This window comes from Zosterops lateralis (genome assembly GCF_965231275.1).
Source record: "Zosterops lateralis genome assembly, chromosome: 3".
Classification (NCBI taxonomy): Eukaryota; Metazoa; Chordata; class Aves; order Passeriformes; family Zosteropidae; genus Zosterops; species Zosterops lateralis.
In genome coordinates, this window is record NC_139764.1 from 36,476,392 (window position 1) to 36,500,212 (window position 23,821).

General features: G+C 40.3%; 1 protein-coding gene across 1 annotated transcript; it reads right to left on the bottom strand.

The window, feature by feature from the left end:
- Window positions 1–203: 203 nt before the first annotated feature.
- On the bottom strand, window positions 204–15,357 carry LOC310907509 (plasminogen-like). Its single transcript, XM_083857768.1, has 12 exons — window positions 15,242–15,357; window positions 12,285–12,420; window positions 11,534–11,640; window positions 10,372–10,486; window positions 9,129–9,292; window positions 8,425–8,554; window positions 8,177–8,295; window positions 6,550–6,712; window positions 5,188–5,318; window positions 4,190–4,349; window positions 2,449–2,681; window positions 204–536 (listed from the first exon to the last, which is right to left on the bottom strand). The coding sequence occupies exons 1-11, from the start codon at window positions 15,288–15,290 to the stop codon at window positions 2,474–2,476; spliced, it is 1,482 nt and encodes a 493-aa protein (XP_083713894.1). The 5' UTR covers window positions 15,291–15,357; the 3' UTR covers window positions 204–536; window positions 2,449–2,473.
- Between the last annotated feature and the right edge of the window lie 8,464 nt (window positions 15,358–23,821).

The following is a 23,821-nucleotide window of genomic DNA, read 5'->3' on the forward strand; positions in this document are numbered from 1 at the left end:
TTGTGTGATTTTTCACCTCTTGAGAGTATCTGGTTGAGATTTCTCTTTGAGCCAACTACTGTAAAGGAACCTTCAATTTAATTCCTAGATTTAAGTACTTTGGGGTGTAATAGAGTTGTAGTAGGAGCCTTACAGCTGCTGTCACATGTAACCATGGTTGACTCACACAGGTACAACACAGATACTCTGACAGACAGCAGCAATTGATCAGCTTGGCTATTGCTTTGCAATAGCTACTTACACTCAGCCAGTAGTGGTATTTATTTAGGATTCCTATGAATTATCACATAATTTTGAAAACCAGTCATATAACCATAATTGGAACGTTGTTGCTGTCACAGGGACTGCTTTCCAGAAAAAATAGCCTGCATCCAGATTCAGTGGGAAAGCCACTGCATTCTTGATCCAAGAAACAAAACCAGGAATTCGGACAAAACCAGGCTTTGATGGCTGGGCACAGTCCAGTCCCTAAGAGGTGACTCCATATTGGACAAATCTGTCTTCTCTTGGCAGACCAGATGTCCTCCAACTTCAGCCTAGGGAGGAAAAGAGAGTATAAAGTAACTCCTCTAGAAAAGGGGACACTAGGCTTGCAAACAGCAAAATACTGGCAGGAATAATATTGTAGCTCCAAAGGCTTTAAAATGTGACAGATACAAGGACTGTAGAGAGAGAAAGTATTTTATTAGACCTGCTGGAGTAAAAGAATTGGGGGGGGGAAACCCACTTGTGTCTAAGCATCCAGGCCATGCTCTTGGTCTGAAGATTGACCAGTCGTGGATATGAGTACATCCCCAGGTCACTGTGAGATCAATTACACACACAGAAATGGAACTTTCCTGATTATCCACTTCCTCGACAAAAATAATTTAACTGTTTTGATGCTGTTTCTTAAAATGCAGGCATAGCAGGATATGAATACCCATGTCTGATGATGTTTGACTCTATCAATGAACACACTGCCCACAGTCTCCAAGTCCAGGCAGTATATTAGAGGCTTTGCCTCAGCTGAGTGGGATATTCACAACACTGGGCTAGTATGAATAAGATATTAACTTATACAATTTTCCTGTTATTCGGGTTGACTCTGTGAGTTAAGAAAAAAATGCTGTGTATACCTCAGTTCTTAGGCTTCATGCAGAAATGTTGAGCTTCTGAAACTATTTATGAGCCTTGAAAGTCCAAATTATGTGCATTTACCTGCTTATAGTTGAAGTTGGATTAATTTTAGGCCACAGTTATCTATGCTTCCCAAAGTAAATTCACTACAAAATTAATGTTTTTTAACACTTCCATGCATGAATTCAGGGTGAATATATATTCCTATCAAGGAACTTCAGGCTAAACATTTTCTGTATCATATTGCAAAAATCTGGAAAGACTTCAAGGTTTTTGCTAAGTTGGTATCAGTAAGCACTTTCATGAGAGAAGCATATTTCAGTGGCCTGTTAGACTGAAAGAGCAACTTTTGCTTCCAAGGATATTGCTACAGGTACTTTTTTTCCTGCTGTGTGTAAGAAGTGCATACAATTCAATTTAGGAATGTATGTTTTGTTCAGCCCTGCTACCTTCCTTTGCAAAATAAATAACTCATGCAAAGCTCCACTGTACTTTAAGAAATGTCATACTACTTTGACCAAAGTGGACTGTTCATTAAGGAAGTAACAAAACAGGACAGAGTGAAACCTAATTTATTTAATTTTGCAAAACAAAGCTGCCTGTGAGCAATACAAGCTAAGGTCACCCTGCTGAAAACAGAAAGGACAACACAACCAAAATTCTTATAATAATAAGTCACATATTTCAACAGTTAGAGAAATACTAGAAATGTTTGTTTTCTTCCTGTTCACCTAAATGAGAAAGACATCCTTCAGAATGCACTGTAAAATGACATAGACTACAGGACATGTACTAACTAAAGAACACTTGCTGCAAAATGCAGCAGTACAGATCTGAAAGCTGCAGGAGGAATGTAACTGTTACATTGCAGCCTAGTCAATGTCCTAGTTTTGGCTTAGACAGAGTTAATTTTCTTCTTAATAGCTGGTGCAGTGCTGTGTTTTAGGTTTAATATCAGAATAACGATTATAACACATTGATATTTTGGTTGTTGCTAAGTAGAGCTTACTCGAACTCAAGGATTTTTCAGTTTCCCCTTCTCTGCCAGTGAGGAGGTACATAAGAAGCTGGGCAGAACCATGGCTAGAACAGCTGACCTGGCCTGGCCACAGGGATATTCCATTCTAAAGAACAACATACTTATTGCATTCACTGGATGGAATAAGTAATAGAATAAGAATGGAATTAGTCCCACTAATTGCTGCTGAGGGACATCCCCACCAAAGAAAGGATGAGGGAATGAGTGAGCAGCCACATGGTACTTAGTTTCTGGCTGTGGTAAAACCATGACACTGAAGAATAATTTTGATATGTTGCTATTTCCTTTACCTGCAGACTCTACAGGAGATGACACTTATAGCCAGCTGTTACCAGATGTGGTGGATGTAGCTGGGCCAGTGTTTTGTTCGACCACGCCAGGGGAGGCATTCAGGGCAGGCTCTTGGGTATGGTCATCACACCTCTTGAGATTGCAGTACTCCCAAACCGTGTTGGGGTCCGTGGTGAAACACCATGGGCTGCTGTCACCATCTGGGTTTCTACAGTAGTTGTCCCTCAAATCCCTGCACAAATAAAAGTCAACAGTTGTGCCGCACAATACTGAAAGTAAGCATAGGAATATATGGACAAAAAGATGTCCTATGTACATAGGACATATTTGTACATAGTACAAATAAATGGATTTCTTGTTGGTTTTACTTATAGGATACTTATAGATATCCTAGTACCAGCAAACACATCTGTGGTTGTGATGCTAGTGAAGAGTTGTATTTCACATGAGCATTAGAGTCTTGAATATATTTATGCATAAGGAGACAATTCAACTACTGGCTTATACTTGGGCTGTAATTTTTCAATGTACTGAGTACCTAAACAATTGTCCCACCCATATAGCAATTATTTTAATTTACAAGTAGGTGTGTGTAAGCACACACAATTGTCAGAATGTGTGATTTAGTAATAAATATGCAGGAAGATTCATACTATGGGGGGGGGACTTTCGCTTTTCCAAAATTTAAAAAAATGTCATAAGGTTCTTTCTCATATTCAGAAGAATGGCAAACAAATGCTTATGCAATTGATCCCCCTTACATCCCCCAAACCCCATTTCTACTGACTTCAGTGAGACCACTCCTGTGTCTGTACTGGCTGAGGCGTAGGGAGTAGAATTTCTCTTTTTAATAATTTGCAGAGTTGCAGTATTTTCCCATCCTGAATCACAGCACAGTCTCAGAAGAGAAAAACAGAAATGCTTTTTCTCTGAATATGACAGAACACATGAATTCCACATTTTCCCAACTTGGTTTTAATTTTTTAAATGTTTTTGAAAGATACCATCCCCTCTGAGGATGTTCCAGTTTTTGATTCCAAAATATAACTGAAAATTTCAAATTATTTAGAGTGACAGCATAAAAAGGGCAAAAAATTAGAAAAGTATCAACCTTCCTGCTTATAATCCACTAAGCGTGATGGATTTCCTCACAATTGCTTCTGTAATTGTGATCCTGTTGCTCTCCTGCCCTTATTAAAAATTGGCACATTAGTGATTTTGGTTAGCTTATCACAGATCCAGTCATTCCTGGTCCAGTTTTGTTAATCTCAAGAAGATAAATCAAGCGGAAATCTCAGTGTATGCAATTCTGGGTGCCCAATTCCAACTGCAAAGAACACATAGTTGGTATTTCTAAGCATGACATATCTGACTGCATGTTTTGTATCATAAATGCTGTGTCCTCCCCAGATTAAATCATTAGAAAGACCACAGCAAAAAGTCTCAAATTCATAAACAAAACATGCATTTCAGTAGATGCCTTGTCTCTAGATGCAAATCTCCTGGTGTTGGTTGCAGAAGATCAGATTAAGAGTAAGGGACACAGCTGTATTTTTCCCCAGAATTTTGATAACAAGAAAACACAATTCTTACAAATGAGACTAACAGAAAACATTCTTAGAAAAGTTGTCTTTTATCAATATATTCCCTAGCAGTTTTTTAAAGCACAGCTGTGCAAAGAGAATACAACCAGCAACAGTTTTTGCCATAGAGAGCGAGAAAAAAGTGAGATAAACGTACGCGTCTGGGAACAGGTCTGGGGTTTTTCTGTGCCTATGCGGGAACATGGAGCTCCAGGCCTGGCACTTCTTTCCCGATGCAGTGACAGAAGTTGTGCCACGGTAACTCTGGCCTTTGTCTCGGTAGCACTCCTCTGTTAGGGGACCTTGTACAGGCACATCTGCGGAGAACAACAGAAACTGGTCTTTGGCATTGTGATTTTAATGTTCTTACCGAGCAGGCACAAGAAAGCCTCAAACACACAGGGTGACAAAAATGAATGACTCGTTTATGCAGATAGTGTCCAGTGAAGTCATCAGTCCTGCAGCAGAAGGACATTTCCAAAGATACTGCAAAAACTATCACAGTTTTAACATCTTATGTTAGATATTTTTCAGTGAAGGGTTCACCAGTTAGTTTCATTTTGGTATAAGTGAACACGTCAGAATTAAAGAAAAGAAAGTTCTCATGCAAAATCCTCAGAGATTAGATACTGGTGATTTTGCTCATGATATTTCTCAAACAGACATTATGTTAAACTTCAGTCTTTCTATTAGCCTTTTGATTATGCTAAGACTTTCTTGTTAATTTTGTACTTAGATAAATGAGTGTTTCAATGTGATTTTTAATTACATTGAAAACTCATGTCCTCTCATTTGTGCCTAACTTCCAAAAATAGGAGTTAATTTTATTTAGCAATTTTGCATCTCTTTAAACCTTTTCATTTTTCAATGAGCTTGCTATAATTGGCCTACCTTTGGGAAGAAAGGAATACAAAAACATAAATATCTTTCATCCTGTAATTCTTCTGTTGAGTCAGCTCATGTTATGCATCCTTCACTGTATTTCCTTAACCAGTGAAAGTTTGATATTTGAAAGATTTTGCAACATGCCAGGCAGACAAACATTAAGAGTGAAAAAGTGACTGAAAAAAGAAGATTTAATACATTTCCAATATGAAACAATAAATCTTTCACTGTTTTAAAGGCCTTATCTCAAGTATAGTCCACTATTCATACCAGCAATCCCTTGTTCTGTCCTGTCACAGGGAGGAATTGTGCAATATTCCCATCTAATGCTGCTGTTGGTGGTGTAGCACCAAGGCTTCTTCTCTCCATCAGGATTTCTACAGTAGTTTTCCTGTAAGCCCCTTAAAACAGGAAACAGGAACACTGACTTTAAACTACTCATAAAAGTCCAGAAGAGTTGTGTGTATGACTATTCACAGCTACTGCACGCAGAATTCAACTCAGTGGTGTATTTATTATTTTTGGAAATTGATCAATGCATGCATCACTCCTTTGGGACTAATCAATGATCTTCGACTTCACAGTCTAAATGCTGAAGATATAGGAAAATGGTTTTTTCCAACCTGGAAAAGCCATTTTCCACCTGTCTAGTTAGTGTGCCAGTAGATGCTTGGCCAATTCCAGAAGAAATCCAGAGTGTACCATTCAAGGTACACTCGCAATATCATCCACATGGGATCTCTGGTCCACAGTAGATGCATGGGACTAGTGAGTTCCTCATCTTCCCAAGGCATCTCATGAACCTGAAGAATTAGAAATCCTTAGTTCTGTAAACATGAATTTTGTGCTAAATTTAATTATACAGGGAAAAATCAAGCTTTAGTCAAAGATGTTTCTCCTTACCACTCTACATACAAAAATCAGACTAAGTGGTGTAATCATACTTCTTCAGTTCAATCTGCATTTAATGATATCCCCTTTTCCAATGCTTACACTTTCTGCTCTTGTTGTTGAGGTCAAAATGCAGCAGTAAGAGCTGACTTCAAAACTGCAGGCACTGATATCCCTGAGATTACAGTAAGAACCAGGCAAGGCTGGATGTGACAGACTGGAAGTGTGTAAATAGGAGCACTGGTGCACGCTGCTCTCTGCCCTGTGAGAGTGGACAGGGTTTCACCTCCCCAGGAAAACTCACAGGATCAAACTACAGAGCCATAAGCCAGGTCAGTCCCAGCTATTCCTGCACATCGGTAATGCTCTGCAAACCCAGTTCCTCTGACCTTGGAGCTCAAGGATGTATTGGAGTTTGTTGTCCTTGGAGCATCACTCTTCGGAAGAGTAATGCATTGAAAATATGCCAAAACACAGCCAAGGATTTTTAACATAAAAGTAGTGAACTACTTATAGCTCTGCTGTGGGATGTGGAGGAGACAAGTGAGAAAAATATATGAGAATAAACAGGGAGGCAGAAAAAAAAATGAAGAGCAAGATCTGAACAGAAGTAATGAGCACCAACAAACTGAGAATTAAAAACATGAAGGAGGAAAGCCTGTCCTCCTCTTGCCTCTGCATCTGGATTGATAGGGAATAACTGTTCTTTGGTATTTGTTAGGATGATGAGGCTCAGCGTACTTGCAGGGATATCTGTCAGGAATCCAGCCATGTTTGTGAGGAAGCTGTGTGTTCCAGTGTTGACAGGCATTTCCTGATTCCGTGATGGCTATCCTTCCTCGATAGTCTTCTCCTTTCCCTGAAAGACACTGGGAGTCTGGGCTAGAGACTGGTGGGGGTGTAGCTGTAACAGGAAAAGAAAAAAAAGAAAAGGAGAGGGAAGGGGAGGGCAGGGGAGGGCAGAGGAGGGGAGAAAAACTATGGTAAGTAGTGCTGTCAAAAATATATAAACCTCTTTGTTTCTGTAATGTTGAAGGTGCATTTTTTTTTTCTTTCAGTAGAGGTTACACTGGTTAAAAGCAATGTCAAAATCAAAGGGGACATTTTTTTGTGGGCCTCCAGACTGCCAGATGGATGTCCTGTGTCTGCCCTTTTACAGCAGCCAGTAAATAACTTTGCTGGTTTGATCCAGACTCTGTGCCTGCAGTCCCCTGAGAGCAGAACAGGAAAGGCAGTAAGTAGTCTTGTACAGTCTTGTAAACCCAAGTGAGATGGAGTACAGTAATATAAAACACACAGGTACCGTGGAAGGGCAGAAAGGACCCAAAAGAAACAGTGAGAGAAAGCAGAGCAGCCTTTGGAGCTGAGCCTCTGGAGTCAGTGAATTGGGGAAGAGGGACAGAAGGAATGAAAAAAGAAAGAAAGTGAAATGGTCTGCCATGTGGGGAACAGCAAAGAAAATAAGAGTAATGATCAGAGGCATAGAACCTGCAGAAGGCAAATGAAAAATTAATTTACAGCACATGCCTATAATATATAGCATTTCCCAAGGACATGTGTATGACCCTAAAAGGTTGGTATGTTCCTTAAACTTTAAGTTTTAAGCACAGGATGGAAATGCTATGGTAACTGTCACAATTTATCATATGAAAGTCTATAAATAGTCATTCTGCCCTCTGTAATTAGGCATGCTGAAGAGAACTACATTTAGCAAACACACACCACTGCTTAGAGCACTGGCAAGTGCAGATACATAAGAAGAGAGAAAAAACACACTTATATTTTTTTTTTCTCAAAGTGCAATCCACTTCTACAACTGGGAATGTTACCCCTTAATTCAGTGCCTTGGAAATATCCATATTTAGTGTGCTCAGATTAATGGGTTAAGCTAGCTGGCTGATAAGTCAGGTTTTACTCCTGAGGCTTGAATTTGTTTCTCAGGATTCATCCCTTGCTAAGAAAAAGTCAGTGCTGGCTGTGCAGATCAGACCCAGATAAAATACCACAGTATGTTCACGTGGTAATTTAGATTATTTCCTTGAGTTAACAGATCAGTAGTAAACTACCACCTGATTTAACCTTAATGTCTTGCCTCCCAGGTAAGTTGAGAAGTAAAGTGGTTAAAGGCAAATTATGGTTTACCATAACATCTTTGGCTGTTTTGCACTTTGTGACACCTTCATCCTCACTGACCATGCATGATTATACATAATAGAAGTTTAATGAGAGATTCTGCTTATTAATGTGCACTTTCCCTGCTTCACAGAGATACCTCGAGGTTACTCAGAACTGTGGTTTCTTGTCTTTTCCTACCCTCCACAATTTTAGTGAGCTACCCTCTGGAGTGATCTCAGGAAATCAGACTCACTGCAACGAGGAATGTTGCAATATTCCCAGCGTTTATTCGGGTTGGTAGTGAAACACCAGGGCCGAAGTTCACCATCAGGATTGCGGCAATAATTCATCCTCAGATCCTTCTCTGGATAGCTGCACATTGAAAATTAAGGAGAAACTTATGAGTCAGCAAGGGTCATGTGTGTGTGTAGCAATGAGGCTGGCTGCAGGCAGGCTCTCCCAGGCTCTGTGGGAATTAATTTGGTGCTGAGCTTCACTCACTGTTTCAGGATAAATCCATGCATATGAGGCTCTTGGGCATCCCAGCGCTGGCACTCAAGTCCAGACTCTGTTCTTGAAACTTCCCCATGGTAATCCTCGCCGTTACACTGCATGCACTCCCCTGTAGGCCCTAGGCAGAGGGAAAACAAAGCAAGGAACGCACCAGCCTGTCCATGGAAGATTATGCTGAAAGGACAAGCAGGGTTTGCTCCAGCTAGCAATGAAAGGAATTCAGAAAACCATACATTGCAGCCTGGCCAGATTAATAATGCTTCAGGAATATGTTTCATTTGCAGGGAGGAATTTGTCATGTATCCGTATGTACTGTTAGCAATGGGAGTCCAGTGTGTTACACAGCACTTGGGTCAGTCTTTACTCTTGTTACAATTAAATAAATTACTGATGTAAAAGCAATTTAGTCCTTATCCAGATCATTGCAGTTCTCTGCCAGTAGAGTCAAAAGTAACAAGACAGATGAAGATAAAGCAAACAATATCAGCAAATGATTAAAAAAATTTAGTTCTTCCATATTTACAAAATAACTTTGATAATTCAAGCTAATTAGAAAAAACAATCTCTCTGTTGAGAAGTACTTAAGTTTGATTTAAATTCTAATTTGAAAAAATCCGTAAAAATAAAACTCAAAAATGTAGCAGGAATAATATTACCTACTTGGACATCCTTTCTCTTAAAAGTAAATATACCTTCTCCAGTGTGCATGACGTGGTCCTCACACTCTGGGATGGCACAGTAATCATATCTCTTAGCAGGATCTGTTGTGTAACACCAGGGTCCATTTTCATCTGCATCAGGATTTCTGCAGTAATTTTCTTCCAACCCTGCATTGGGGTATTTTTCAGGTGTATAACTGTAATAGTATTAAAATTCTGTTTTAATGCCAATGCTTTAGTGGCACAGAAGGGAAATGTCCAACTTGCTCAGCTAGCTGTGAATTTTATTCATTCACAGTAAAAGTGAGAGAAACAGATTTCCCATTGTAAGCCATAAATGAAAACTGAAAAGTCATTCCTAACTAAAATTATTAGTAGCTTTCTCCCTAGCCCCATCTGCCAATAAGAAGTGAGCTTACAGCCTGTAAGGACAATGACAGTCCCAAAGGACAATTGTTTTTAATATGTGCGTCCACTTGATCTAACCAGCTTACTACAACCTGTGGCTCTGTCATGTGTTTCTCTTAAAGGAGCTCCTTCAAAATCTGTGTATTTCTGGAGACTATTCACCAAACACAACTAGGTCTCACAGAGATCTGAAGCAAGATCTAGGCTTCTTCCTACAGTAATCTTCCCAGAGAAAACTAAATTACTTTTAAATTATCTGAACAAGTGCATTCAAGTGTATTTAATTAGAATAACAACAAAATAATTTTTAAAATAAAGCTTCAACATAGATCAGAGGAAATAGGACCTCTGCTTCCTCACTTGCTTCAATGAGCCCAATGGCAGCCAGCCCTGAGAAGACTCTACCTAGCTAGATCCATTTGGCCCTTGAATACTTTTATCAATTTTTTTTTTTTTTTTTTTTTTTTTATTTTTTTTTTTATTTTTTTTTTTTTACTAACTGTATGGCAGGTAGGGGGGCTAAAGTTGAACAGCTATCACTTTATAAGAGGAGAGCAATTATGAACCCACTGTTACCAATAGCAAAAATCTTCATCATGTTGAGAGAGGGAGCATTTAATCTGCTTAAGACACCTCACATTTAGACACAACTTCTCTAGCTGACAATGTGTCCTTTCCTTATTGAGATCATCACAGTTCTCTGCTAGTAGAGTCTAAAGTAACAAGACAGATGAAGATAAAGCTGTTTTTAAAAGTCACCTGACAACAGGACTTGATAATTTTCACTATAAATCTGTATATATATATGAAGATGAGAAAACTTGGAAAAAGTTCAGAACAACAAAAAGAAATGTAAATGGGGACATACTTTGGTTTGTGGGGCATTTTTTCTGCCCACTTCTGGCATGGAACACCCCTCTGAGTTTTGGCTTCTGTTCCTCTGTAGTCTGTCCCAATCCCTCTTTTACACTGCATAAGGTAAACTGAAATGGAAACAAATTTGTTAATTCAGTAGTGTCACAACATTCATTTCCTGCTACTGAAAATCTGCAAATATAACAGCAGCTCATCCATACATGATGAACCATGTTTTACTCGTGCTTTGAACCTCTTGTGCCTGCAACATTCTGTAATGTATTTTAAAAGAAATTAGTTACAGCTACTAGGCATCTAAAGAGAAAAAATTCTGAAGCATTGTTATAAAACTATAAAATCAAGTCAAGAGAACAGCTATATCAAGTTTTTGATATGCGAAAAAATGTTTGCCTGTACTATCATAATACTGGAATCAATAGGAGTGTCTTTCACCAGCAGCTGGAGATTCTTGGAAAAGCACTGTTCATAAGCACATTTGCAGTGTGGGTGTCATCCAGCTAGCCCTTTAAGCCAGAAAATACTTAGTTATCAAAATACACTTGTCACATAAGTGGCATCCAAACCTTTGATTCATCTTAGCCTCATCTCTCCCAGGTATTTTTCTAGTGGGATTCCAAGACAGAGAATGCAAATCATGTTGATGGTGCTGTTATTGGCAACAGACACTGAAAAATTTCCAGTTATTGAGGCCAATGATCTTGATTTCCCCTTCCTTTCCCCCTTTCATATTTGTACAGGAAGAATCTCCCCAAACCTCAAAAGATGAAATGGAAATGTTAGAGCAAGCACAGAAGACCAATCTGCTAGGAAAAAATAGGTTCCTCCTAAATTGTTTTAGCCTGTTTAAATAATAAAGCTGGACACATCTGACACCCGGGGAGAGGAGGTAAAGACTATATAACTGTGCCTGGGAGGAAGACAAGTAACTTCCCAGCTGAAATGGCACATGGAGACTGCCATGGATCTAGGCCTCCGTATTCAATCCTTCCTGAACAGCATTTTTAGTAATGTGGCTTCTTTCTGTTTGGCTCCCATTTTCTCAATTGGTTTTCTGCCCTACAGAGGAATGTGCTCCAGCACTGCAGCAGAGAACAGAAGGATGCCATTAGGATAGGCTTGATGAGCAAATATGTAACATCTTACTGTACACATACTTCTCTTCTCATAAAGAACTGTGTCCGTGCTGGGGAATGACACTGTCATTTTAGCATTTTCAGCCAGTGTTAAACACTGTAGCTTTTTCCTGGTGAATAGGAAAGCCCTGTTGAAATTGAGAAGGAAGCAAAGTTGACATAGAAAGCAATATTTTAAATTCAATTCAAATGATTAAACTCATAATTATTTTTATATAAATTATTAATTTGCTAGCACTGTCTTATAATAATTTTTATCTTTCAGATACTGCACTCAGTATTTTAGACACTGCATTAGAGGTGAGCATTATCTACTACTCTCAAGTGGCTCATTTATTCAGGATATATGACTACTTGAATAAATTATTGCGTGGGGAGCTAGAAACTAGAAATTGGCAAAACATTATCAAGAGCATCCTAGCTGCTCAGGTTAGTGTCTGTCCCTACAGTGAATTAGAAACTTTGCACTCTTGTGAAACAAAGCAGCATCCACCTAAAGAGGCTCAAGCAGCTTTCCATGTAATGTTGGATAAGAATGGGAACTCAAACACTTACTATAAATTGAGTAGTATGTTGTAAATCCACTCTTTACTTCATCTTGTGGTTACTTATGGGTGCAGATAAGTCACAAGCTAAAGGCACAGGCATGGGAGACACTGCTGTAGGCAGAGCTGCAGCAGAATGGGGATGTTGGTTCTGAGTAGAGGTAGGAATATATCACTGATATGCAGACACCCACAATGGAACAGTTTTAAGATTCAACAGAAATTACCTGCAGGTAAAATTTCTTTCAGCTTCACATTTCTCCGCACATTCTTTTTCATTATTTGTCTTGTAAAACTGTTTGTTTCGAGTAAGTATCCAAAGACCATCTGTTCTTAAATAGTCATCCAGTATATCTCCTTTCACTAGAAGGGAAAGAAAGGAACCAGGCATTACAAATGAGAATTCTGCAATTAAGATCTCTGGATTTCAGTCCCATTTTCCATGTAGCTCAGACAGGTAAAGACACAATTTATTTTGCATAATTCTGGGTAAAAGGTGATAAACTCTGAGGTAATTTCTGTCTCCTGACAGAACCACAGCTGAAAGACTGCAACATGTCATGGGAAAAAAGAGGCAGAAGAAAGATGCAGAGGCAGTTCTGATTAGAGTTATGCATGAGTTCAAAGCTAAAAGCAAAACATGTGAAACAAAAGTGAGGGGGAACAGAGAGAGAGACTAAGTTGTCAACCAGAGAAAGAGAAAGGGAAGTGATACCCATATCAAGGTTTTAGAGAAGCATGAGTTAGGTGGGTGGGAGATTATGACCTGTCATGTGGGTTATGCGATCTCTGCAGCTTCATTGGTCACTGCCTAGTTGTTTGTCCCAAGATGTCCTGCCCTAGAGCAAGAAACCTCAATCACAAAGCTACTATATAGCCTTTTACAATGCCCACAATTGTTTTATTGTAATGGATTGAGCAGATTTAGTAATGAAATTGTCAGACTACATCTCTATTGCAACAAATTAACTCAAGATTTTATATTGGTAAATCAGTTAGCATTATTAGATCTGAAAGTTACATATGCATAAGATTTATATTATGTACCTGCTAATACGTCTAACACACCTCTAAAATACTGTTGCTCACAATGGAGCTTACCATCAAATTGATTTTCTTTCTTTTTCTGTCTATAAAGATTCTGTGTTTCTATGTTTCTAAGAGTTTATTCTATTATTATTTCTACAAGAGTTTATTTCCATCTCCAGCATCAGGTTATAATGTCGCACAAGTGATATGGTTTAATTATTTCATTTTTTCAATCTAGATTATTATTGACACATGCAGGAAGTTCATAATTTTGTATAGCATGCTCACAGGAAATGTTGTGAATCATTTGTGCACTCATATTAGGGCTGAATTCACTGCAACATCACTCCAGTGTTACTAATTCCCATGACATATGGGCCATTCATCACCTATCTCCATATGACACAGATTCACACCAAATAAAAAATGTTTGGGCCACTAATGAAAGTAAGATTATTAATTGCCTGAGGGCATTTTCTGTGTCTCTTTGCAGAATTGGCTCAATGCTATAAAACCTGCATGTCTTAAGAAATTCCTGACACTGAGGTTTCCCATATCTAGTCCTATTGTTACAGCAGGACTATGCAGAGCACCAATAGCCTAGTCTACTAATTTCTCCTGATGGATTCAGTCCATCCCTTCCTGAATTTTTTCCTAAGTTAACTGAGGCCACTGTCCAGGGGACTAGAAAAAGAAAATACTCCTTTCCAAACTTTATTTACTCATCTTAAAACTCTGTGTTTCTTCGGAGAGCTCTACTTTGGCTATTATTCCTTTTCAGTGATTGTAAGAAAAAAAATGATTACAGTTGGATTAAGAATGAATACATGGGAATCTGGATGATATGCATAAATTAAAAAGAACATAGATTGGCAGGAACTTAGATAATTGAAAAGAAAAGGTGATGCTGGTTGTCTGAAAAACACTGCAAAGTGTAAACTTAAGAAAATAATATAAGAGATTTTAAATGCATCAGGGAATATATTAGTCTGACTAAAATCTATATAAACCCAGATATTGCACAGGATAACAGAATATTCAAATACATGTGAACAAACAAATTTCTTCATTTCCATATGCATCTTTCCAGATTTGACCAGTACTAAACCAGAAAACATAAAAATTTGCTTTAAGGCAGTTGTGGACCATCACTTTTGAGCAAGTCACGTAGAGCTGATACCAATGAACAATGAACAAATAAAACCTCCCTCTTTCTCAGTCTTTTATAACCCGATACAATCATACAATGATATGTCCCTGGTATTCTGACCTTAAGTGTCTGAACTATTAAAAACTCATAAAAACTGTACTGATATATATTTATCAGTAGTTTAAAAAAGTAATTTAAGTGCCATGCAATTATATGTAATTTCAAAGTACAAGAGAGTATGGTATCTGATTGAAATCTGATTGGAATATATACTACACGTGGAATATTTACTTACAGAATTGGTATATAAGCTTGAAATCCATATATTACCATCAGTGGAACACCTATCTTCTTGTGGAGTAGTAAGAAAGAATTCTGGACATATTCCTGGAGCAGGGGATCTAGGTTACTGGGGAGTAAATTTCTACCTACTGCCCTCAGGAAAACGAGGGAGAACATTTTATTGTAGATGTTTGTCAACAGAAAATGTGAAATTGCTGGAATATAAAGGAGTCTGTTAATTTTTCATTTTGTTTTAAATATTTCATTTCAAAGCTTTAAAACTCCTATCATAAAGGATGAAAATCAGTATCACTGTGCTTAACAATACTTGTCAGTAACCACAGCTTTACCTTTAGCATTTGATCCAAAGCCTGCTGAAATTAGAGATAACTTCTCACTTGCTGCTATGGGTTTTGTACAAGCCTTTGACAGGCTGCTTCCCAAGGGTGCCCCAATCTCTGGGCATGGGAAATGTTTGCCTGGGGCCATTAGTTGCCCATGCAGATACCAAGGCTGCTGCTCTTCTGGTGTTGAACACAGCTCTGGGACAGCCACAGCTCTCGCTTTATTCGACAGCAGCTCTTTCTGACTAGCAAGGTACAAATCCATCATTGTCCAGGAAATGAGGGACACATTGACTTAGGGACCTACCTTCACCACATGGAGCTTGCTAGTGTTTGGCCCCAGTCTCACCTAGGCAAGCAGAAGGCAAAGGACTCTTACCTGAGCTGAGAAAGAAAATAAAGAGAAAGGCAGCTTTGCTAATCCCCATTTTGGCCCAGCGGGCGGCTGCTGGAAGTTGTATGTGCCCAAAGTTTTATTGACTCGCACTGGAATGAGGTAGCATCAAACAAACAAGGCAGGAGGATTAAGTTAATCATTTTCCCATGCTGTGCCCCCCCTTGCCATGGTGTGGCTATCAAAACAACCTTGAATTGGACGGATTACCAAATCAGGCTCAATAATTTCTACTGGATACTGGGAAATGTGAAGGCACTTTCTTCTTTTGTGGGTCATGTTTGGTTTTTTCCCTCACATTTCTTGACATCACTTTGTTAAGGTAAAGATGAGGATCATAGTGGTGGAAAGTATAGGAACAAGACACATCCACACACCTAATTCTGTATAGTTCTGGGTATTCAGTTGTAGGCCCTAATAGTATTTGCAGTCAGAGACTTGGACTTTAGGTTGGAACTGCTGCTGATTTATGCTCCTGTGTAAGTCAGTCCCCCAAAAGAGACCCCCGATAATGCTAACTTTGTATCAGAGTTGTTTTTAACAGCCTCCAAATCCCTTTCTGGAGGAAAGAAAATTACCTCCCTTCAGCTTTTTTCTGTTTCTGGTTTAGCTTTTTGTTGTTCATGACTTGGGAGGCATCATTCATTTGGTTCAGTGTATGATGTGCCTTTGACATCCAGGCAAAGCTGCTGATATCTCAAGTCTGTCCAGACCCAACATCTGTCATGTCTGTCAACCCCATGGGGCTCAGCTAAGGCAAGCCAGGCATTCCCAGCCATAGTGCCTTCAGAATTTTCAGCTGGTTTGTCTGGCCTGTCAGGGTAGCCTTTAGCTGGGATTGGGAGGGCAGATGAGAATGACAGATGGGAGGAAGGTGACAGTCCTGTGTATTCCCCTCGTGCCAGGCGTCACTTAGGATAAAGGCAGCAGTCAAAAGGTATATGCCTCCAGGGCAATGAACAAATAAAACCAAATGCACCCTGGGCTGAGGAGGCAGTGGAGAAGTGGCTTTTTTGTGGGCTTTTTGCCTCAGCTTTGTCACACTGCAGAAGGCTCTTGGTGGGTAGCCAATGTGTAACCTGTAGTGAGAGTAGGCAGGAGTGACACTACTAGGAAAACAAGTCTTTGGTCGTAAGTGTTTTGTGGTGAGATGTGTCTATCTGCCAACACCTCCACAGCTCATCTGCATCCCAACCTACACAGTCAGTGTTTGAGCATATCATTCAACCTGTATCATATCTGGCAGAAGGATATTCCTACAGGGATGTTCCTACAAGGCTTCAGAAAATCAGTGGCTGAACAGAGAAAAGAACCCAAAATTTCCACAAAGACACTCATGGTGGAAGCAATCACCACTCATTTCTCCTTGACCTGCCAACAGGTCTGTACACTCCAGCCAGCATGTCAGCACATGCATAGGTGAATCCTGGGGACACATGGCTGTGGAAGAGGCAAGCTGTCCTCATGGAAGCCAGAAGCAACTCACAGAGACATTATGGGGACATGAATATGAGGAAGCAGGACTAGAGGACCATTTTGGGGAGGTGGGTAGAAGGGCATGCAGGACCTGAAGATTTCCCAGTTTAATACAGCAGAGAAGTGGGGTCACCAAGAGATGCAGTGGGACACGATGAGCAGGGATATGAACTACGGGGAGCCAAGCCTCGCTTTTTCCGTCATTGACAGCACTACCTGTCTGTGCTCAGATAGCAAATGCCAGAGACTACAGATGCAGAAGTCTGAAACCAGTCCAGATTTGCTAGCAAATAGCATGGAAACATCTTTTCTCTTGGATTTAATTTAAATCTTAGAACAATAAAAAGCAAAGAGATTTTTATTCCCATGTTCTATTAGCAACAAATAAAATCACATCTTTGCTGAAGGAAACTACACTGTAATCCCACTTTACGTTGCGTGAGATTTCTGGAGAACTGTGCTGTGCTGACAGTGTCCAGAAGGGTGCAGCAGACGATAGTTTTTGGGAAAAGTGAGTGACATTACATCCCCAGCATGGAGAAAAGTGTCAGATCATACTCAGGATAGGTTGTCAGGCGATGTTTGTCCACAAGCTAGCTCAAATTGCAGCTAAAGCTTATAAGGAAATTTGTCGTATGCAAATATGCTTTGCTTTTCTTTCTCAGTTTCCTATTTTCTTTCCTACCCTAATACAACAAGTTTCAAGTTGATAGGTTTGAACTTATATAAATAAAGGTTATGTAAAATATAAAATTATATAAAATAAAGGTTCATACCCTTTATTTTCTCAATGCAATGCTCCATGTAGGAAAGACAGCATACGAGTGTGAAATACAGATTGAAAACAGAATGAGAAATAGTGAGGGGAAAAAAGCCAAATGTAATATTGTCACTGTAAGGTACTGAAAAACATAATAAAGGTTATGATGCAGTGAAAAATACAGTCATCTCTTTGGAGCAGGGAAAACCCTACAATTTTGTGAAAAAATAGCACAGATTTAATCAAAATTAGGAAAATTAGAAGAAGGAATTACTTGATTGAAAAGAAAAATAAATATTGATAAATAACTGAGAGTAAGCTCAAAATAATATTCTTAAAATTAATTTGGAATAACACAGATAAAGAGCTGAACAGTAATGAAAACATACCAAAAAAAGAAAATTTGAATGTCCAGTATCAAATTATAAAATACTTTCATTAGGCTTTCAGCTTGGAGAAAGAAAGATTTGTACTTGCTTACTCATTCTATACTTTTGCTAGAGAATGTCATGCAGCTCTGCTGCACTGGAGTGTGTATTTTCTTTTAGAGTTGAGCAGAGGACTTGTTATTTAATCACAGTGCTACTTCCAGCCATTGATTCACTCAATTCTGTCAGTGGAATCAGAGGGCTTTTAGACAAGCCTTGTATAAGTTTTAATCACCCTGTACTCGGCACTGGTGAGGTCACACCTCAAGTGCTGTGTCCAGCTCTGGGCCCCTCACTACAAGGAGGACACTGAGGTGCTGCAGCAAGTCCAGAGAAGGGCAACAGAGCTGGGGAAGAGTCTGGGACACAAGTCCTGTGAGAAGTGGGTGAGGGAGCTGGGGGTGTTTAGCCTGCAGAAAAGGAGGCTCAGGGAAGACCTGAAATTTTGCCTGGGGAGATTTTCGGATCTTCATGACTAGAAACTTTCGAAACAGGTTTGATAAGCATCTGACATCCAGATGTTTATCAAACGTGTTTCAGATGTTTACAGACATTTTAGATCTGTACATTTTCTTACACCATGATGGTTGAACTCAATAATCCTTTTCATTGTCTTTTTCTTCTCATTCTGTGAATTAGATTTGTGATACCTAAACAATTCCTCAGCATAGCTATAGAGCAACTACCCACAAGCCATTACCAATAATGCTTCTTTCTGTGTAGAATGGCTTTTGCACCTTCTGTCTTCCTCCTCCACTGATACACTCTCAGCTTACATGGAGAGAAGAAATGCATTTCCAGAACTCCAGACACATTCACTTAAGAGTTGGGCTTGATGACCCTTGTGGGTCCATTCCAACTCAGAATATTCTGTGATTCTTGAAATACTCATGTTCCCACAGCACTGTGCCCATCACCTGCCTTGGTTATATCTACATGCCCTGCTCAGCTGGCAGGCTGCAGTTCTGTGCTGTGGGTCACCTCTTAGAGCACTTTGGTTTCCTTTGGGAAAAGTACAGCACACTGAATCCTTGCCCCAGGAAGACTGACTGATCAGAATAACTCCCTTCAAAGAAAGAAAAATCTTTTCCAAATCACTCTGGGAACACACAGAAATCTCCTTTCTCAAGACATCTCCAGTATGAGCCTAGAAGCAACATCATTTCATTTAAGTGACAGCTTCCTCTGCCCCGGGGGCACACCAAGCACAGTTGGTTTGCCCCTGCTTTTCACAACATAATTGCAACTTCTGGAGTTGCCTCACCTTGACAGCTCTGTTGTTTTCAGCTGGGGTGCCCCCCAGCTATGATGAGAAACGAAAGTCAAACTTGTTTAGGCCTGATCCCGGTCCTCTGCCAGTTCTGCAGCTGATGAGGGAGACTTTGTGTCCTGCTGGCATCCACCAAACTGGGCTCTGGCTCCTACCCAGCAGCTGCTTTCGTGCCTCAGGCTCTCACACACCCAGCTGCTCAGCACCAGCACCACAGGCATTACCAGCACACTCCCAACACTGCTGAAAGCTCTTTGCTTGGATTAGCTGGATAATGAATTACCAGATAATAAAATGATTTAGGAAAACATCTTGACTAAAATGACCTTGCTAAATAAGAGACTGATATTCACTTTAGTTTATATGACCCTAACTTTGGTATATGAATGAGATCCACCCAAAGGACTAGAGTATTCTCATGGAGTGTACTCAGAGGAATGATGCCCTTGTCCACAATCATAAACAGCTGGTTGTCCAGGCCTAACTCCTTCCAAAACTGAACATCTCTATAGCTTTTTAGCTTTGAGGAAGGTTTGAGATGCAGGCCTAGAGCTCATTTTCTCCTGCCATTGTTTGTTCCCGTATTTTCTTCCTCTGCATGTGGATACCAACAACTGAATCTTTTATTTGAAAGGTAGTGCATATACCGAGGTTTTTGCCCTTTCCTATACCAATTGAGGTAGAAATGAGCCCCCAGAAGCCACCTAATCACTCTTCCTTCCCTTAAGCAGAGTCAACTCTATGATATCCTTCCTGACTGCTGCTTGAACAACCTCAAGTTAAAAACCTCCCAGGACACCCTTCTCGGGAAAGCAGCTAACTATTATCCTTACTGTTAAAGGTTTTCCTATGGCTAACCTAAAGGGTTTTGCCTTAGTATAGTTCTTTTATTTTTACTATATGTGGGAAATTAGCAAGGCAACAAATAGTAGAATTGCAAAAAAATAACCCAGAATACTACAAGCCTCATAGTTCCTACTAGTTCCTCTGCATAAATGGGCTAGGTTTACATAATATAGCAAATATAATGGCTGTCTTTTTTGAAATGCATTCAGACTAATGCATATAGGATGCAATACTAAGTTTGAAGTATATTCAGAACATCTCAAGTAAAACACACATAAATAATACACATATTTAGTATTCATATAAATTATTCAATTATTATAAACATTAATGCCATATTGATGATAAATATCAGCATTGCTAAAGCAAGCAGGCATATGATGGTAGTGCCTCAAAAAGCTGTTTAATAACAAGTATCTGAGCTGACATTATTGTGATGATCACTCAGTGTGTCTCACAGCCCTCTGCAGAGCCACAGTCTAATGGCCACTCCTGAGACATGGGGCTGGAGAATCTTCACTTGTGCTCCAGTTGTACAGCCATGCTGCTCCTTATCCCAGCAGAGCTTTCACACAAGCAATGCAAGAAGGGCTGCCAGAGCTGCATCCCTGATGTTCACTGTGTCTTTCTTGTCTATCCTTCTCCCACAAGTGTCCTCAAGCATCTCCATTGTAGCTGCAGACAAAGCCAGAGACGTGCTAGTGCTCTGACATGTTAGATGATAAATGCCCTCCTGGCAGATGGTAAACCTTGGGCTAAGGGCTCACTCCAGAAATTCAGTCCATAAAAAAGCCTGTCCCAGGATGACTTTACACAAGCAGGTCTCCCACCCCTGCTGTGACATGTCCTCAGACAGGGAGCGTGGCAGTTCCTGCAGAGTCTCTGTGGCCGTGCTGGGGACTGCCTGAACCAGACAGGCAGTCCTTGTGCTCTGGCTCCTGCACTCTCCCTGCTGCTGGGATCACTGGCTGGAGACAACCAAGGTGGGAGCAGGGAATCAAACAGGAAGGCACAAACCCTTTCTTGATGCAAGGACCGTGGAGAAAACAGTTTTGTTCCCTAAGGAACTCCCCATGGGCCTGTCTCACCTCTAATAGGAGCGAGAACTGGGAGACACCAGGGCAGCCCCAGCATCAGGCGTTTGGCACGTCCCTGGGGATGGGCTGAGGCCATGCAGGTGGGCCTGGCTTTGTGGGGCCCATGGCTGGTCAGGGCTGTGGGAACTAGAGACCAGCCCTGCTGCAGCACTGTGTGTCAGCTAGAGCTGACAGTGTCCTGGACCAAGGGGGAGCCCTGTGTGCCTGGGCGGGGACAGCCAGGGCCCGTGGTGCCTGACAGCTACAGGACTGGGACTGAGGAAACAGGAGCTTATTTCTCTCCCTCTTGCATCCGTGCCATCACTCAATCATCCCTCTCCTCTGCACTTCTCCTGGACTGATCTGCCACTCTGTAGGAGAGTCCAAGGTCAGAGGCATTTCTGTAGAGAAAAATCTGCCAATGCAGTTTCATTCAGCAGAGAAACTGAAAGTTCAGAACATCTGACTGCCTCTTACCTTTACTCACACAACTGCATCCCCAACAAGGACCTTTTCTACTGATTTTTCCCATGCTTATGTCTACTGTGACTTTTCCTGAATGGTGCTGGGCAAGGAGCTGGACTGCCACAGGGAAAACTGGCGCAATCACCTCTTTCAGCCCTCGGGAAGAACTTACTCATTTTGTGGAGACATTTCACTGAGCAAAGAGATAAAAATCTGCTATGACATCTATTAGAATGTGTTTTATTTGGTTTCAAGTAAATGTAAGACTGTAAGACCAGAAGAACAAAACAAGCTACAATGGTGGACAATATTTTACATGTACATTTTATAGGCCACATAGCTCTACCTTCACCTTGTTTCTTTTGTATTTCTCAGGTATTATATTGCAGTTTATTTTTCTGTCCTAAACTAAGCTTCCCTGTGAGGGAAATCTTGTTCCTTCTCATCTGAGAAGAAGGCTTCCCATCCAAACCTCTCCTTTCTCCCTGACAGACGTGGTAGTGATCAGCTGTGCATGCTGTCACAGGTCACTTGCAGGTGACTGTGATTCACCAGCACAAAATAAATACCAAACAAGTACAATGGCAACATACTTTTAACTTAATGGACTGCCAGCAGTCACCTGAGTGCAGAGGTAGGAGCTAATGTTGTCTGGCAAAATGAAGACAATATACTGTTTGTCCAATTGTAACTAAGAGTGAAAGGATGTCTGATGTCTTCAGCTTCTGCTCTCCAGCAAATCTGAGACTTAGCTTGTGTTGTTGGCAACTAGACTTTCTAGAAAAAAAAAATAGTACTCTCTTTCCTGTAAAGGATATGTTTTTAGAAAATCACAAGAGCCGAAACTCTTTCACTTTCAAAACCACTCTAGAATACATGCTTTTAGATATAGTTCCTTTTAATAACAGTCTTATTTTCCTTGGAAACAACTTTATTTGACAATAAATTCCTACAGCAGAAGCTACTGCCCTTTATATTAGGACATGCTGGCCAATCTGTGCTGTAATGAGCTATTTTTATACTCTTCTCTTTTCTGACGTAAGGTCATGCCACGTTCTTCCCTGATGAGTTAGCAAACAACTTCTTCGAACCACGATCCTCTGTCCTCCATGCAGCTGTTGCCCAGTTCCCCTCTTGCTTCTCCTCTGCTTCTGGACTTTCAGACGGTCAGATTATGCAGATTTGTTTCTTGAGACACTGTGCTTTTTTTCACAGCAGAGACTGGAACAATACAGTCCTTAGCTCTGTTGCTTCTTGGCTAGAGACACTAGGAGGAGGTGTTTGTGTATAAAAGGGTCTAAATTGGCTGCCTGTTGTGAGAGTGAAGAGAGACTAACCTACCTAAAGGTAGGACAGGTTCAGAAAATGTCCCTTTGGATAGTTACAGAAAATGTTTTCCTTTCCTCTTCCTCTGCAATCAAACCTCCACGTGTGAGAACACATCCAGGGACAGAGTGCTCAGTAAATGATAAAGAAAGCACTGCAACCCCTCAACCATCTGCAAAACTTGCAGATTTAGGGACTTGCAAATGCCTTTTTAAGATTTAGCCCAACATTTGCAAATTCAATGCATACTTAGGTACCCGGGGAAAGAGGCCTTGATGTTCAGAGACATTGTACAAATTTGATTTCTATTCTGCAGCCGAGCTTCACATTAACAATGCAAAACAAGCCCACTTGATCTGGTGAGCTAGAAATGAATTTAGCTGCCCATCTTGGGAATCCTTCCAGAAACCATATTAGCTTTAATCACCCTTTTCACTGGGAGATAAACTCTTACTTATGTTTGAAAAATATCTTTCCTTTAAGAACCTTACCTACTGCTAGAAGAAGGGAGAAAAGAGGGCTGCTACTAAAGCAGCATCTATACTTTTGTTCACAGTCAAGGGTATTTGGTATTGCTATGATAATATGTCTGGCAAATAGAGCATGCAGCTGGATCTGAAGACTATTTAAAATTCAACAGCTCAGCTGTGTGGCTTGTTCAACAAACTGTTCCTCACACTGAGCAAAAACTGGGTTTTTTCATCCACTTTTATTGTACACACTTTTAGTGGTCAGATTAGCAATTTATCTATGTACATCTTAAGCAAAAAGTCACAGATAAGCTATGGCCAGATCTTCTTTGGAAAGCTTAGATACCCAACATCAGTAAAAACATCCCTAAAATCAGGGCTTTAGTAGTAAAGGATGTACATAGAAGTGCAGCTTATGCTGGGCAGAGCACAGCCAGCAACTGCATTA

What these genes read in the sequence shown, in the direction of transcription:
- LOC310907509 (XM_083857768.1), bottom strand. Translation starts at nt 15,290, where the DNA reads ATGGGGATTAGCAAAGCTGCCTTTCTCTTTATTTTCTTTCTCAGCTCA. An exon ending in TTGCAACATTCCTCGTTGCA is followed by an intron (nt 6,713 to 8,176) that starts GTGAGTCTGATT and finishes TTCCTGTTACAG; the next exon opens with CTACACCCCCACCAGTCTCT. An exon ending in CCTGACAGATATCCCTGCAA is followed by an intron (nt 5,319 to 6,549) that starts GTACGCTGAGCC and finishes TCCTGTTTTAAG; the next exon opens with GGGCTTACAGGAAAACTACT.